Below are 18,083 nucleotides of genomic sequence, written 5' to 3'. Positions count from 1 at the left end.
AAGTAACCAAAGTTTCAGTCGTAACTGTATTGTCGCCAGAACCTAGAAGTTCTTTTAGACGACTCACATGAAAGACTGAATGAATTCCGACACCATCAGGAAGAGCGAGACGATAGGCTGATGACCCAATGCGTTTGAGGACTGTAAAAGGTCCACAAAACCATGGGGCTAACTTAGCGCACTTACCCGTAGACAGTGTCTTAGAATTGTGAGGTACCCGTAAAAATACCTTCTGTCCAAGGTTGAATACACGAGGTTGCCTATGATGATCGGCATAAAAACGCGCTCTATCTTGAGCTGTTTTTATATTATCTCGTGCAATATGCAACATATCTTGCATATCCCGAAGAAAGTTTTGTGTACTTCGCAACTCATCATGATGTATATTAACATCAATCGGGGCTCGTGGCTGAAAACCATACATCAACATAAAAGGACTATATCCCGTCGACGTATGCTTGGAGCTGTTATAAGCAAACTCCAAAATTGGGAGATAACGTTCCCATTTTGTTGGTTTTGCACCAACGTATGCTCGAAGCATGTCCTCAATAATTTGATTTACTCGTTCTGTTTGTCCATCGGATTGAGGATGATCCGTGGAGCTCATGCTCAACGTAGTTTCTAACTTCTTAAAGACTTGTGTCCAGAAGTCACTAGTAAACTTTGGATCTCGATCACTCACGATATCCATCGGTAACCCATAAAAACGAAACAATTCGTCAACGAATTGGTAAGCCAATTCAGGAGTTGTTACCGTGGTTTTAGTAGCAATAAATCTGGCCATTTTAGTTAGTCGATCAACGACAACCCAGATGGCATCATGACCTTTTTGGGTGCGAGGAAGGCTAACAATAAAATCCATGGATATACTTTCCCACTTATTATTGGGAATGTCCAAGGGATGTAGAAGTCCTGCGGCTTTAAGTCACATTTAGTCACATAGCTATGTATGTCAGGACGCATCTTAGGCCAATAAAATTGAGTGGAGATGAGAACGAGTGTACGATGTATTCCAGGGTGCCCTGCTGAGGGTGCATCATGGCATTCAAAAAGAATCCTCTTTTTGACCTCGGGTAAATCTGGAACACAAACCTTCCCATTACGGTAGAGCAAACCGTTAGCAATGTGGAAGTATTCCTTCGAGCATGTGGTGGTGTCTGTTCTAGACTCAACTCTTGCCCAGTATTTTGCGAAATAACTGTCATCAGGATACTTTCCTCGAAGGTGATCATAAAGATATGATGATATTGCAGTGAAGCTAAGTGCATCAGCGACAATGTTCATGGAACCTTTACGATATCGTATGGAAAAATCAAAGTCCTGGATGAGATCAGCCCATCGTGCCTTACGACCTTTCAGGTCTTGTTGGTCACAAAAATATTTCAAGGACTCGTGGTCCGTAGTTACCACAAAGTGATTTCCATAAAGATAATGGCGCCATGTTTTGAGCGCATGTATAACTGCAAATAATTCCTTTTCTTGAACGGTATACCGACATTGAGCAGAATCAAGTTTCTTACTCTCGAATGCTATTGGTTTACCATCTTGATACAAGACAGCACCTATAACATAATCGCTTGCATCGGTTTCAACCTCAAAAGGTTTTGAAGGATCAGGTAAAAGAAGTGAAGGAGCCTTGCAAACCAGGTCCTTGAGTTCCTTAAAGGCGAGGTCTAGTGTAGCATTCCACACAATAGGTTTTGTAGACTTACGCGTTTGACCTTTTAAAAGATCAGTAAACGGCGTCGTCAATTGGGAGTAATTACGAAGAGACTTTCGCAAAAACCCCACAAAACCAAGGAATGATCGAACTTCTCGAATATTCCGAAGAGTGGGCCAAAGCTTGATTTTCTCAATGCGAGAAGGATCAATTTCAACTCCTCATTCGGTTATGAGATGTCCTAGATAAGTAATTGATTTCTTGAAGAACTCACATTTTGAGATCTTCGCATAAAACTGTTTGTCACGCAATGTTTGTAAAACAAAGCGGACATGTCTAGCATGTTCTTGTAATGTACGGCTATAAACTAAAATATCATCCAAGAAAATAACGACAAAATTTCCAAGTTGTTCTCGGAAAATGTCATTCATTTCTTGTTGAAAAGTAGCCGGAGCATTGGTCAAACCAAAAGGCATAACCAAAAACTCGTAATGGCCATAGCGCGTACGAAATGCCGTTTTAGGAACATCGTCCTCACTTATTCGTATTTGATGGTAGCCAGTACGGTGATCAAGTTTCGTAAAATACCGAGCTCCCTGGAGACGGTCAATTAGATCGTCAGCCCGGGGCAATGGATACGAATTCTTGATCGTCACTTTATTCAAGCGTCGGTAATTAATACACATACGCCATGTGCCCTCTTTCTTTTTAACCAAGAGAACTGGTGCACCCCATGGAGATTTACTATAACGTATATAACCCATTCGTAAATAGTCCTTGAGTTGCTTAGATACCTCATCTTCTTCGGATCGACTTAAGCGATACGGAGGTATACTTATTGGTGCAACACCAGGTACAATATCTATACGATGGTCTATATTATGTTTAGGAGGTAACCCATCAGGTAGTTCACTTGGAAAAACATCATGAAAATCATTTAAGATTTCATCAAGTTGTTGTTGTTCAAAATATGTTAATTGAATCGGGATATTATCGATATTGTAAACGTGAATGTCCGGATCAAGTACACAATAAAATAACGCAGAACAAGACAACTCAGATATTGATGGACACGAGGAAACAATCGAGAGGGATTGTTTTTTTACACATTGAATAAAATGCGTACAATCGTTCAGTACAAAAGAAATGGAATGACGAACCCAATCAATAAATAAAGAAGAGTTTTTATTATAAAACCAGGGATAACCCAGTATTACATCGGTGGTACAAAGATTCATTACATGGAAGTCTACTTCCTCTATATAAGTATCAATAGAAATTCCTAATGAATGAATCGCCCCGTTGATGTATTGTACACTTCCATCAGCCAAGTGCACCGTGTAGGTGTGATCACTTACGGTGGGTTGGATTCCCCATATCTGAACCAAACGATCATTCACAAAATTGTGTGAGCTTCCCGAATCAAATAAAAATTGTACGGGAGATCCATTGATATACCCGTTTGCACGTAGTAAATGATTGGGACGCAATACATAGTGAGGGAAAGAACATTGACAATTACTTAAATGATGTGTATAGACCTGAAGGACATTAGGAATCTGACCTTTATGGTCTGCAGCTTTAGCTTTGTTGTTGTGCTCTTTCCGTTGGAGCTTTCGACATTGATCTTTTGTATGACCCTTCTTTTTGCAGAATACACAAAAAGGATGTTGTCACTTACAATCGCGATCCAGGAATTCGTTGGGTGTCTTGCGTTTCCCAACAAATTGCGACTGCTTAGTCCCGGGCGCTTCGTTGGGTTTGTTATGGTCCTTCTTCGAAGTGCGTTGATAGCGAAGAACTATTTCAACGGCCTCTTCGAAGGATTTTGGATCCTTATCTTGCACTATCCAGTGATAGTCCGAATTGGGGATGCCATTGACAAAACAAGCTATCAACGAATTGTCCCCTTCTAGACCCGATTTTTGGATTTGGGTTCTAGCATGGTGAACATAGTCTTCTAGCGAGGAAAATTTCCTGCTAGAGAGGTTCATTAAAGCTTGTGCTGCCTCGGTTCAAGAGGGAGGTTGCAGAAATTGGCCCTTAAAAACCGTGACAAAATCTATCCAGGTATCGGGCAATTTCCCCATAGTACGGAGGCCACGCCACCAGGCGGCGGCCTTACCCCCGAGTTCTCGGCCGACATATGCAATCTTCGTACTATCTGGCGTGGGATAGAGCTCAAAATGAGACTCCCATCGTCCCAGCCATGTGCAGATTGCTTCTTCGGTTCTTTCCTTTTTGTCTCCGGTAAATGGCTTAACGACAAATGATGGTTCACCTTGTCGCTCATCAGGTCTATTAGTCTCACGTTGTAGACTAATAACACGTGCCTCAAGAGCACTCTGAGATTGCCGAAGTTCGGTCATCTGTTGAGCGGTGAAACTAAGGTATTGGGTTATTTGTGCCAAATACATCTCAGTGGACATTTGTCCAGGAGGATTCCCTTGAGTTCCTTCCGCTTGAGCGGATGACATCGGGTCGTTAATTTGAGCCATTAAAGATTATTTCTGGAAAAGAAATAGGATAAGGTCAGAGATATAGTCATAACATCATGTCGTGATGTAAACATATCATGGGCGAGCATTAATCGATATCATTATCTCACGTCAATACCCCTCTAGACGTATGAGATGAGGTTCAAGATCAGGTTACTATGGTAACACAAAGGTGTTTTAAAAACCATGGGGGTGACAAATAAATGTCTTTCCCTGATCTCTATATCGATTTTTTTATGGTGGCTCCCCGAGGCTCAACCATGTATGTTCGCGTCATGAATTGTTTATACACGAAAAAAATGTTAATAATCAACTATGTTTCGGTGCCCACACATGTGGTTTCGGCTCTTTAAGTCCTATTACGAGGACCCCGAGGTGCACTTAGACCTTAAGTCTAAACATGTGTTATAGTCATATGTATCAAGGATGTTGTATTGTCTTGGTCATATTTGAACTCGAGACCTCGAGAACAAATACATTAAACACTTGAGCCAACCAAGTAAGTTGCTCTTCTCGAATGCTTAATGTTTGATGCGTATAAGAGATATGCGAGGCAATTGATCATATATGTTTTTTTAAAAGAACATATATGTCAAGGGTCCTTATTTCGCCCTCATTTACCAAAACTATGTTGGTACGTTACCTATCCTCAAGTCTCGTAATTACGATGGCATACGCCAAAGTGCAACCTAATGGTGAAGCCAAATGAGCCCTTGTTTCGTAGTAGGCTCACGTGGGCCATCACATGGTCACGTCATTACGAATGCCTCTCGTAAGAACGAGCTCATGGTGGCATCGTATCCATGTAACGAGGGAGGGATGTTGGATACGTGCGTCATTGGAGTGACCTCACTTGAAGTGGGTCAAGCCCTACGTACTCAACATCATTATGGCTATTGGCGTTTCTTTACGTAACGAAATCGAGGTCATCAACGGGGTTATCAACAATAAAAAATTGTTGAAAAAGGGATGGTGACAACGCCATTCTCACAAAAATGTGACGGCCACCAACATCCTTTTCCCGACCATGACAACTTTCGACATAATCACGTAATAACGAATATACACATATGTTTACTTTTCACATATATACGATCAAATACGTATATATGTGACCACATATGCCAATATTAAACATATCGTTATATTAAATAGCCACAAATGATGTGATCGAGATACGTAATCGAGGTATATACCTCTACGCACACGAAACATCCACAAATAAGAGATCATCGTAATACGCAATTGAAGTATTGACCTCTTACGCATACGAGACCAACCGCATATCGTTTACAACAAATCAAGGTATTAAACTCATACGCAAACGTAACATATGTTCGTGAAAGTAATACGTAATTGAGGTATTAACCTCGTACGCATACGACACTCATCACATATTATTAATATGTCAAACGAGGTATTGACCTCGTGCACATATGTAAACGTTTTAGATAATCAATTAAAGACCACTACAACATCATTGACTTAATGAAAAAAATTACATATAAACTAAACACATGATTAGATGGGAGAAGAGAGAATAGAAAGAAAAATTATGGAAAGAGTTACCGAAATTCTTTGTTGATCGTTGTCTGGATCAAGGTCAACCGCACAATGATCGATCAGCATCAATCAAAAGACAAATGAAAAACAAAGAAACATTAGTACAAAAATCTGATACCAAATATTATAGATCTAGGTACTAAAGTAAGCTTAAGATAAGGATAAAGAAATGAAAGATAGAAAGGAGAAAGAGAAAGAAGGGTGCCGATCCACCCGACCACCCCCGAGCGAAGGGATCGAGATGGACTCGAGCCTCGATCAGCGTCCCATACCACCGTCGTGGCGTCGAGTCGTACCTGGTGCTGGCGCGCTCGCTACAAGAGTTGACCCACCACACGAGCAGAGTCTCGATGTAGTCAAAAGATCCTCAAATGAGGGTAGCTAGGCCTCTTATTTATAGCGATACCCAAGGCCCCCAGGCAAGTTCACACTTGACCTAATGGGTTGTCTCAATCCCGAGGATTAAAAGTAATCCTCCCCTTCTTTACACTCTCGTTTAACCCTCACACTTATCCACGTGTATAGAATACTACGGTAAATTCTCACCACGGGATATTATATGGTCATGCCCGTAACAGTTTGTTTACATAGAGAGAAGCTTGAAAAATGCAAAGACTTGTCGAGAGAGGTTCAGAACAAGGGCAGTGTTAAATGTGGAAAAGCTATTGTTGAAAAGGTTACACCGCAAGGGCAATGTAAATTCGAGATCATGAATGCAAGATTATGTTACTCTTGTATACACGTGTAAGCCGTTGCTTGGGCATGTAGAATTCATGTACCCATCAACTTTGACACTTGAGATAATCTATATTACAAAGGAGAGAATTTCCAAAATCATGGTTCCAATTTTTTCTTTTAGTAATTGTTACAATCACCAAACAATCAGAAAGTTACAACACCAAGAAACTTGCTTTTATGTTAGATCATAGAGAAATAAGTATAATATCTACAATACTGCTAATACTAACCTATCGTGTTTCATTCATAGACAAGCATACACAACTTAAAACTCAAATATGAAAAGTACACATGAGTACCAGATGTTTGATTAAACATCAGGATGTTAGGGAAAACTTTGAAATGTCCTAGGGCTTTTCTTTATTTTCACAAATGAGACCTTGAGTTTTTGTTCTTTCCCCAAATATCTATAGTCAACTTGAGGAGACAGAACGAGGTGATAGGTCTACCATATAGTTGCCCAATGACGTAAAATTTGCCCTTGCATGGGCTTGACCAAGGACATTCGGGGAACAAAACGTCATAGCATTTGGAGAAACAAGGAAATGTGCAACAAAATTTCAAAGTTTTTCTCTAAACTATGTACACATTGGAGGTTGAAAGAAAATGCAACAAATTTGAAAAGGCGACAGCTTTGAGTTCTAGGAGCAAAAGATGATGTAATGTTGGTGAAGTTTTAGCTTTCGATGAGTCAATGTTTTGGCAAGATGATGGAATAGAATATCCTTACGAATATGTCCTAGTATGTCTACTACATTTTGTCTATGGATGGATGCATGTTCGCAAAACTGCATGCCATATTTAACTATGATCTTCACTAATGGATTTCATGTATGTTTTAGTACATTTATATTATCTCCACAAATGCCCTCTTGTTAGCCACATTTAAAGCAATTATATGTCATATTTGAGCAATTATCCAGTTCAATATGAAATTCTTCTTCTCAAGTATCAACTATCAATGGGCTACCTTTTCAATCGATTCACAATATCTCCTCATCTATTGTATGTTTTGTCTATGGAGGATGTTCATGAAACTCTAGTGATCACAACAAATAAACAAATATCATTAATAGCCTTATCATATTTATTATATTTAGAAAACATCCTTCTGCAAAATTGAACTATCATTAAAATGTGCAATTAGGGAACTTTCAAGACTAGTCGTGGATTAATCAACATCAATGCGTCAATTATAATAGAATGCAATCACATAAGAGAAAATATATGGGTAATAATCCATCAAATGTTGTTATATTTGCAATGATAAGTGCCATAAGCAGAGAAATTATTAGTGTATTTCACATTGTTATTAGTTTTAATATTGAAAATTTAGATGAGTTCTAGTGGTATTAAGAATCTCCTTCTTAATGTTATAATGCTACGACATTTCAAATGTCATAGCATCCTTGTTTTAATATGAAGATTTATATTATCAAACTTGGATGAGTTCTTTAATATGAAATCGATGCACAAACATTGGTGAGTACTAGGTGTGTCACCTTCATAGGAGAAAACTCACTTCTTGAAGCGTAGAGCTCACTAGAAGAAATCCTTAGAAAAACGTTGGATAATAGAAACAACATTCTACAATTACATATATCTTTGTGTGATTTCAAATACCAAGTATGGGTCATGTTTCATGAAGAGAAAAATACACATTCAAAAGCTCATCAATATTTTTACCAAACTCTTGCTTGCTTGATGTTGAGTCGAAGATACCCTAGGCATTTTGCTAGTGTCTTACATTTGTTGGGGAAAATAACCAGCTCCATCAAAAACCTAATTAATTGCAAGACCTAATCAATTAGGTTTAGCCATTATTAATTAGTTTGATCTTATCACACTACTCTAAATAGGTTGCATGACTATAATTAATTTTATCTAATTAGTTACATGATAACCTAATGTGGCTGCACCATAATGAACTAGGTTGATCAAATTTGGCACCGATAGCCTAATCAGTTTGCTAAAAAACGTTTCCTTTGGACCCTCTACACTTTTGCCAAAGGTACTTCTGATATGATAAAAAAATATACAGCAGGGCCATAATTGATAGTACCCAATATAGGAGGGAGTATTTATGATATTTCACCTTGGATTCATGTTCAAACTAGGTTTGCTACTGTCTAGTACGGTTTTTCGGGGTTGTCAATATTTTACAGAAATTGTTTCTGCATCAAATCTTCCAAAATTGGAAAAAACACGCTATGTTATTAGAACTTAAAATATTGGAAAATTTGACATTGTTAAAAATGACAGATTTTCTGAATATGAGTCTTCAGCATTTATAAGTTTTACAACAATGCCGAGTTTTTATTGTTACTAGAAACTAGAATGATAACAAATGTACATAGATGAGGAATGCATGTGCCATCCATCTCTGGATTAGGAAATTCACTCGAGACACATTGACAAGCATTTGTTTTTACTCGGAAAGTAATCCTTTCTCTTGTAAACTTCTAACCGTATCTTGAATGACCTTTTCTCTTGAACTGAATGAAAAGCCGAGATCTACTAACTTCTTTGATGGATTCACCACGCGCACGAGCTCCGGATGAGTGTCTTCCTTAAACCTGATATCATATACAGCATTAAAACTCTATCTCTATATTTGCAGATAGCCCTACAAACTTTTTACCAATTTGTTCACTCACTTATACACATTGAAGTGTGGGTACAATTGGCTAACTTCTTCAGCGAAATCACTGAAATGAGTGATTTCTTCAGTGCACAAATGTCTGCCTTTGGCATTCGGGGATTCATAAAGCAAAATTTGAGCTCGCACAACATCTTCGACATGTACAATACCGAGCCAAGACAGCTCCTGTTTGTCAGTAGACCCTGATAAAGAAACATTGTAAGCAATAAGATTTCTTATTTGAAACCCTAATATGTATTTTTTTCCTTTTTCATTACAGAAAATAGAACAATGAAAATAAAGAGAGAAATTTGAAAAGTTTAACATTAGACTGAATCAGATGGCACACAAATTACAGAAAACAATGCAAGTGAGAAACGAATGGTGAAGTATATTGATATTGTGTACATATCATTTTCCTAGCTTATATATTAGCCTGCATAATCTTTCGAATATATGTGAACACTTGTGTTATGTGCACATCATAACATCAATTAGGGCTCTATTTCATTTGGATTGTTTTGTTTGGATAGCTAGGATCCAAACACTGGACTGAGCGCTTATGAACATACAAGGGTCAGATACATACCCTCTTGTGTTCTCAATTCCATTCTAACCTATTTTTCCTCTGTTCTATTAGTTGTAAAACCTCAAGCTACTCTAGTGCACATACATCCCTGACATAAGATACCTGGGCATTTCTGTTGAGTGGAGTGTTCATCATGAAGCCTTCTGCCTATAAATCATGATTACCTTTACGGTTGGGGTGGAGAGTTAATCTGTCAGACTTCTATTTATTAATCATGATTATCTCATATGACCGACTTTATTTGAATCCAGTCCTAACACTTAAAAGTGTTCCATGTGGGTACAACCCCCTCTATATGTGAAAAAATTTCACCTATGGTCCTTAGCAAAACAAAAGGATGAACAAGAATATCTCCACATTTTGGGAGGACATTATAATAGTCTGGCAAATCCTTAAATAAGGTTAAAATCCAGTTCCACTAAGAGTTTCAAAACCTATAAGAGCATTGTAGGACAGTCTTTTTAATAAACTTTGCATGCCTATTGTCTCTGGAACTGCTCAATTCCAGAAAACTCTGATTTTCAGGAGTATTAACGATTTGAACTGTGTCTTAACCAATCAAAATCCTTGGTGTCTTTGCGATAAAAGGAAAAACTTTCCATTTTAGGTCTATATCCATTCCCTGTTTAGGACTATACATGCGACTAGAATTTAAGAGTATTTGGTGTTTGTCTCTTAAATGTTACTACATCTTAGTGGGACATGGTCCTAATCAAAATTATTTAAATTTAGGAATCTATAACTGTTAAAAAGGATTAACAAAGTACAATACCGTTTATCATGTTCAGAAAAACAGCACTACTGGCATTAAGTGCAGGTTGCAATGAGTACCCTAATACGCATGTAGGGTTGATGACAACCACATCCAGCCCATTTTCTTCCGCAAACTTCCACGCAGCTTTCTCGGCGAGTGTCTTTGAGATTGGATACCAAAACTGCATTCCAGACATTTTTTTCTTGGTCAATGGGATATCCTTATCAGGGAAAATCACTCCATTTCTCCTGTAACATGGCTAGTAACACTAGGATGGTCTGTGAGATAAGCAATATAAGGTTTTGTACCTATCAAACTACACCCTTGATCAAAAAGGCAGGCTATGACCATAAAAATTTAATGAGTTATTTACTATAAGACTAGAAACCCTTGGCTTAATATAACAAGTTAATTAAGTGAACATCAGACTAGAGTTGCGGAATCAAGTTTCAGGAAGCGAGAAGGGTATAATTATTCCACTGCTTGCAAGCAAAAACAAAGTCATCAAACCCATTAGTGCTTTAAATTCAAAAGTATCTTCTGCAAATCAGATTACTGATATGAACTGAATTGCTGATTCTGCAGTCTAACATTATTAACTATATACTCAACTTTTTTACCAATGGGTATAATTTGGTATTTCCCAAGGGGAATACTTTTAATATTGCACACAAAAGGGAAAAGCATTTTTGAAATTTTTTCCTCTACTTTCTGAATTGCATGATTAAGAGCATTCCATGGTGTATAACTTGGTATTTCCAAAATCTTGGGAACACTTTTCATATTGTTAACACAAAAGAAAACAGCATTTTTGAAATTGTTCCTCTACTTTCCATCTTCAAAATGAAGACAAACTTGTCCTACCTATAATGTGCAATTTCATCAGGAAATGGTATCTCTATACCTCTTTTTTTTTGCAGTATTCAATGTCAGTCCAACTATTCTCATCCACAGCAGTGCCTGGAGGTAGTTGAGGATTTGGAAACATTGCAGAAATTGAAGATGTCACGACAACCTTTTTTACTCCAGCTGCATGTGAAGCTTTCAAAACATTTATAGTGCCTTGGACTGCTGGATCAATGAGCTCAGCCTACTCAACAAAATACCAAAAAAAACGAAAGAACAAATCATTGTCCCATGGTTATACCCCTTCTTAATTGGGCATAACCCTTACACATCTCTTTATAAAAAGCCAATCAAGAAAAATGAAGTATACTGAAAAGCCATGTTTTAAAAAAAGGAGCAGAAACCTGCAAAGAAACCTTATGCAGAATGGTTTCTGTTTGAAACAGTTTTACTTAAATATGTATATACACTGCCCTGAATGTACAAACGCAATCAAGATTTACATGGCTATCTATACATAAGGATAGTTGTGGATCAATGAGCTCAATCTACTCAATGAAACGTCTAAATCAAGAGATGAACAAGTCATAATCCCTAAGGTTTGTCTCTTCATTAATGAAAGCCTTTCTATAACTCTTAATAAAACGCTATCAAGTTGTATGCAATCCTACTTTCAAATGACAGGGCATAAAAACAGTACAAGGATTTCTGTTTGAAACATCATTATCTAAAAGTTAAAATGCCAGTCTATCTACCCTATTTTGCAAGAATACCACTCATTTTGAAAAATCCTTATTTAAAAGTTAAAATGACAGTGTATTTACCCTATTTTCCAAGTAGGCACAGCAATTAACGCGCCTAAAGCATTCTGCCAATTATTAATCCCCAAGTGCTCTAACTAATATCGCTACAGATTAGGTCGAGATTTGCCTACCTCTAGTTAAGAGAGGCACTACTAATTATGCAACATTACTTAATTAATTATGCAACATTACTTAATTAACTGATCCACTAATTAACGCAAAATAAATTATGCAATGCACAGAATCAAAATAGTTATATTGCATATTTAATTATATTTTTGACCCAGTAGCTGCTATTGCTCCCTCTGAGGCAATGATAGCCGCTCCTACTCCAATTAATTTTGTCGATTAATCAAATACCTTTAAATATTTCCATCGTTATATATATAAGCAACATCCTTCTAATTTGCAACATGTTTACTTCCATAAAAGAACCCTTTCTCTTTTCACTACCTTTCTCACATTAAAGCCCTGAGAGACAACATGTGCAGCTAAAGTTTTACTAAACTATTTATCCTTTTCCCTTTTAAACACTAGTACTTAATCTGAGAGAGATTATGAATGATGATAATTATAATGTTTGTTGTGATGATGGTGATGATGATGATTACCTGTGGATCTTTACATGGATCCAATGTGCAAGGAGAAGCCAAATGGAAAACTCCATTGCTCTTGCCGATGGCTCTTCCCAATGTGTCAAAATCCAGTAGATCTATCTGAAACAGTTCCAAATTCTCCTCTGCTCCCTCGAGACTCATCAAATGCTTGGTCTCTCTCTCATTTTCTGCAAATAAGTCACAACATGTTTCCAAGCTTGGTGAGAAGATGGGAATTGTGGACTTCTAATTAATCCATTGATAAAAGACAGAATGAAAGGAAGAAATTGAATGTTGTTTCTGAAGCTTGATCATGAGGCATGGATCCTTATGAAACCAAAGGCAGAAGAGGTGTGGACTCCTATATTGCGTCGATAGAATAATAAAAGACAAAGGGCCCAAGGAATCCTTGACAAACAGATCTGTAATTATATATTCCATAGATGAAAAGACGGAACGGGAGAAAAAAGCACATTTTTTTAAGGACTCCCTGCAGGCCATGAGTCATCAAGAAATAGGCATTGAAAAAATGGAAGAAGGAAACGCATTTTCCTAGAAAATAAAAAAGCTTGACGATCATGAAAGCCATGGGAATCCTCAAGGAAGGTGCCAATGTTTCTAATTCTAATTCGCCAGGAGAAGAAAAACACATTTCCAAAGAAAGGAATCCATTTTCGAATTCCTGGTGTTTAGGGTTACAAAAAAATACAAAAAAGAAAAACCATGTAAGCATGAAAGAAAGAAAGAATCAGAGAGAGGGAGAGGTGTGTTTCGAGCTACCTATGTTTTGCACAGTGCCTCGGACGCGGTAGCCTCGTTGGAGAAGGAATCGTACGAGCCATGAGCCGATGAAGCCGCTAGCTCCAGTCACGCACACGACCTCCATTGCCCTCCCCACACGCCTTCTCTCTCTCTCTCTCTCTCTGTCTCTCTCTCTCTCTCTCTATTTCTCTATCTATCTATCTCTGCGTCTGCATCTCTCCATGAATTGGATGAAACCTTGCGGGAACAGGGGAGATGTGAATGCCAGACAGTAAATCAAAAGACAGTAAAACAAACTCTCTCTCTCTCTCTCTCTCTCTCTCTCTCTCTCTCTCTCTCTCTCTCTATGCGGGGACAAAAACCGTTGATCAATGCTTTGTATGCCAGAGCTAGACTAGACTAGATTTTTGAAGTATATGTATATGTATGTGTGTATTCTATGTATGGTAAAAAAAGACGAGCCTACAGATACAGAGTTATAAGTTTCATTTGTTTGTTTTTGGGAAAACGTCGTAGCAATAACGATGGCAGTCACCTTCTCGCTCTTCGAAAACTTGATTAATGGAGGAAACACATTCGAAAGATAAAAGGATTTACATGTTTTGTTGTTTTGTGGACTTCGCCAAAAAACTTTTCAAATGTGGTCCCTCGCGAGCATCATTAGAGACACATGGATGAGCTTGAGATTTTTATTTTGAGGGAGGGGGAAAGAGTGAATAATATATGCTCACAATTCTTGAGTCTATGTCAAGATGATAGATAATGCGTTGCGTGCATATGGAATATGATATTTCAGATTTTTTTGCAGTAGCTCTATTGGTCTCGAGTGAAAGAACGTCCATCTCTCGATGGGCAACCCTCTTTGGTTTATGCATCAATTAATAGAAAGAGTTTGTAGCTCAAGAATGCATTGAATAAGTTATTACTGAGAATGTAGTTATATACACAAATGATTTTGTGGTTTCCACCAATAGTTTGGAGTATGATGAAAAGCTTACAAGTGCATAGTAAAACTTTTGTATGTGTCTTAAAGATGGAGCATCAATTACCCCAAAACAAAATAGGGAAAAGTACCAGGATACCCCTGGAAGTTCGTCTATTTACTAGAATGCCCCTGGAAGTTCCAAATTTACCAAACTACCCCTATGTCCAAAAAAATACACTATATAAAGTAATTATACACTCAAATCTACAAACCCTATTTACCAGAATACCCTTCAAACACAAATTTCTTTATTTAAGAGATTCTTTGGGTCCTTTGTACTTACTTTATAAAGTGTATTTTTTTGGACATAGGGGTAGTTTGGTAAATTTGGAACTTCCAGGGGCATTCTGGTAAATAGACGAACTTCTAGGGGTATCCTGGTACTTTTCCCAAAAAAATATTATGTTAGTACGAACTCAAACTAAAGATAAACTATACATTGTCACAAGAACAAGCCACATGAAAACGTAAAAGGATTAAATATGTTGGGCTTATCGTTCCCTCCAATCATAGATGGGATGAATGTGGTACTCGCCACTTGGAATAAGGAAAGAGGGCTTATTGTGCATTTAAGAAAATGTGCAATGGTGGAGAAATAAATTTGGCACATTGGTAACATCCATGCTTCTTCGTGGTAGGTATGGGGTACTAACATCCTTGAGTCCCCATTGAAAACATTCTAAAAATGTCCAAAAACACATTTTTATAAAGTTTCTTCAAGTCAAAGTACAACTATATTAGAGCTTAATTCTAATGTAAGCATATGGTAAGGAAATAATAGATAGATAAATAAGAAACGAGAGAGAAAGAAGGGTGTTGATCTACCCGACCACCTCTGAGTGAAGGGATCAAGACATACTTGAGCCTCAATAAGCATTCATACCACTGCCTTGGCATCGAGTCATACGTAGTACAGTACATGTGCACTCGCTACAAGAGTTTGATCACCACAAGATCAGAGTCTTGACGTAGTCAAAATGAGGTGTCGAATGAGGGTAGTTAGGCCTCATATTTATAGCCAGGCCTAAGGCCCCCAGGCAAGTTCACACTTGGCCCTTATGGGTTGTCTCAATTCCAAGGATTAAAAGTAATCATCCCTTCTTTACACTCTCATTTAACCTCACACGTTATCCATGTGTATAGAATACTACGATACAACTTACAACGGGATATTTTATGGTTATGCCCATGACAAATTGTCACATATGCTCGTACTTTTTGAGGCTATATCACTTCCCATTGAAACTATGGCCATGGAAAGGGTTGCCGCATACATGCGTCGGGTTTAAAAAAATAACTCACATTGACTTCTTGGAATCACACAAGAAAAACTTCCACATATTGTCAATTTGATCCACTCCATACATGCAATCCTCTCACAATCATGTTGTGCACGATCCATTGTGAATGTTCTTAAACTTCAATAATTACTACTTCATTTTGCCCGTACTATGTAAAAATGTTTCCCTACTGGTCTCATAGTAATATTTGTCATGTCAAGATGATAACAAGATCTACATCTTTATCCTTGATTAGCGAATCATATTCTCTCATTTTAATGAATTAATCTTTTGATTAGTGGACCAATCCTTCAAATTGTAAGTTATTCTTCAAACTGATTTATTGTCTACTATTTCAATTCAAGAATGTATCTTTAATTAATAAGCTATATGTACACATGAACTTGTTATTTCACTTACTGAACTTGGATTAATGAACTAATCGGTTTAGGAAGAAATCTTTGCTTAATGCATTCATATTTGAGTAATGATCTAGTCAAAATTTAGGATCTTGATGAATGAATTAACTTCTTCATTAGGACTTTGGGCTGGATTACTGAATTAGCATTTTCATTATGAACTTTATTAGTGACGAAGGGTGAATGTTCTTTGATCAATGACATGTTGTGTTTGTTGTTCATTCGGTGGGGAACGTGAAAGCCTACATATTTATACGATGTGAAAGCAAGGTCATAAAATATAAATAGTGGGAGATAGTAAAGTGGGCACTTTTAAAATGGTAACATCTTCATTCCTGCTTAAATATCAATAAATTATTAGCCGATCGACTCTTATCATTGTAAGACTCAACCACGCACTCCTTAGATTTAAGTGGGAAGTGACAAATTGGATTTGTGATGCATGAAATAAATACATGACTTAGGTTGACACTACAATCATGATGATCGTCACCTTACTGTGATGTGAGTCGGGTCATAAGTACGATATCAACAAACATCGTCATTTCCGTTATAAAAAAGATGATCAAGGTAATGGATATAGAATCAAGAGGTTCGTGATTGCCTACCAACCCATCCTATTGCTACGACACTAACTCATAACAAGAAAATCCTTGACATTGACCCTTGATTCCCCACGGAATATTTAAGGAACTCAATTATAACCCTTAACCACCATGCGTGCTTTGCCTAAACATGGGCTGTATCATCTTAATAATCACAACAAGTCATCCACTCAAATTAGTGCAATGGCCTTGACTTAATGAAGGAAGCTAACCCCAATAATTCATTGCCCATTATACATGCTACCATTTCTACAAGGTTAGCCATATCAAGAATCAATGATTTGATTAGACTATTGCTAAGTATATGCGTTCCATGTAGCCAATAAAGCAACACAAATGAAAATTGGTCAAAATATGATCACATCCATCAACATGTGCAAGAATGGATTCACAATGCTAATGTCAATAATACAAAATAGATAGCAATAGGCGACATGGAGCAATCAATGCTCGTCATGGGAGAACGCATCAAACCCATTCACTCCATTACATAGGAGTTTACCCGACTACTACAACATGCTCTCTTGGTAGGGTGAAGATGGCTTTTGAACAAATCAATGTGGATGTGTGTGTTGGGAGACAGGTCCCTCCGGATGGGAAGGGAGAAGAACAGTGTCGACGAACAAACTCGGCCGAGGCCGAAACGGTATGAGGAGTACCCGGCTACAGAGAGCCGGATGATACAGTCCCGGTGAAGACCGGATGAGGAGTACCCGGCTACGGAGAGCCGGATGGTGTAGGCCCGGTATGAACCGGATGAGGAGTACTCGGCTACGGAGAGCCGGATGGTGCAGGCCCGGTATGAACCGGATGAGGAGTACCCGGCTACGGAGAGCCGGATGGTGCAGGCCCGGTATGAACCGGATGAGGAGTACCCGGCTACGGAGAGCCGGATGGTGCAGGCCCGGTATGAACCGGATGAGGAGTACCCAGCTACGGAGAGCCGGATGGTGCAAGCCCGGTATGAACCGGATGAGGAGTACCCGGCTACGGAGAGCCGGATGGTGCAGGCCCGGTATGAACCGGATGAGGAGTACCCGGCTACGGAGAGCCGGATGGTGCAAGCCCGGTATGAACCGGATGAGGAGTACCCGGCTACGGAGAGCCGGATGGTACAGACCCGGTGAGAACCGGATGAAGAGACATATTCGTAAATATGTTTCTGAGAGCCCATCGAGGCTACATTTGTAAATAGCCGAAAAGTCATATTAGTATAAATATGACTTAGGGCAAACTTTTAGTTGTTGTTGTCATTTTCTTGTTGGTGCAAGAAGAAGAGAGAGTACGTAACGTTGTACAGAGAGAGAGAGAGAAAGAGGTCGTTGCCTCTGTTGTAACCGCCGC

At 38.3% G+C, this 18,083-nt stretch overlaps 1 protein-coding gene across 1 annotated transcript; it reads right to left on the bottom strand.

Moving 5' to 3' along the window:
- Positions 1-8,672: 8,672 nt before the first annotated feature.
- LOC147858431 (NAD(P)-binding Rossmann-fold superfamily protein) lies at positions 8,673-13,647 on the bottom strand. Its single transcript, XM_087327220.1, has 6 exons — positions 13,469-13,647; positions 12,704-12,876; positions 11,348-11,533; positions 10,462-10,624; positions 9,117-9,303; positions 8,673-9,035 (listed from the first exon to the last, which is right to left on the bottom strand). Exons 1-6 carry the CDS (start codon positions 13,572-13,574, stop codon positions 8,888-8,890), a joined length of 963 nt encoding a protein of 320 aa, XP_087183346.1. The 5' UTR covers positions 13,575-13,647; the 3' UTR covers positions 8,673-8,887.
- Positions 13,648-18,083: the final 4,436 nt, after the last annotated feature.

This window comes from Azolla caroliniana, unplaced genomic scaffold, assembly GCF_043228905.1.
Source record: "Azolla caroliniana isolate FFs.n. ecotype wild unplaced genomic scaffold, voAzoCaro1.0.p SCAF_11, whole genome shotgun sequence".
Taxonomy (NCBI): domain Eukaryota; kingdom Viridiplantae; phylum Streptophyta; class Polypodiopsida; order Salviniales; family Salviniaceae; genus Azolla; species Azolla caroliniana.
This window is presented reverse-complemented; position numbering and strand designations above follow the sequence as displayed.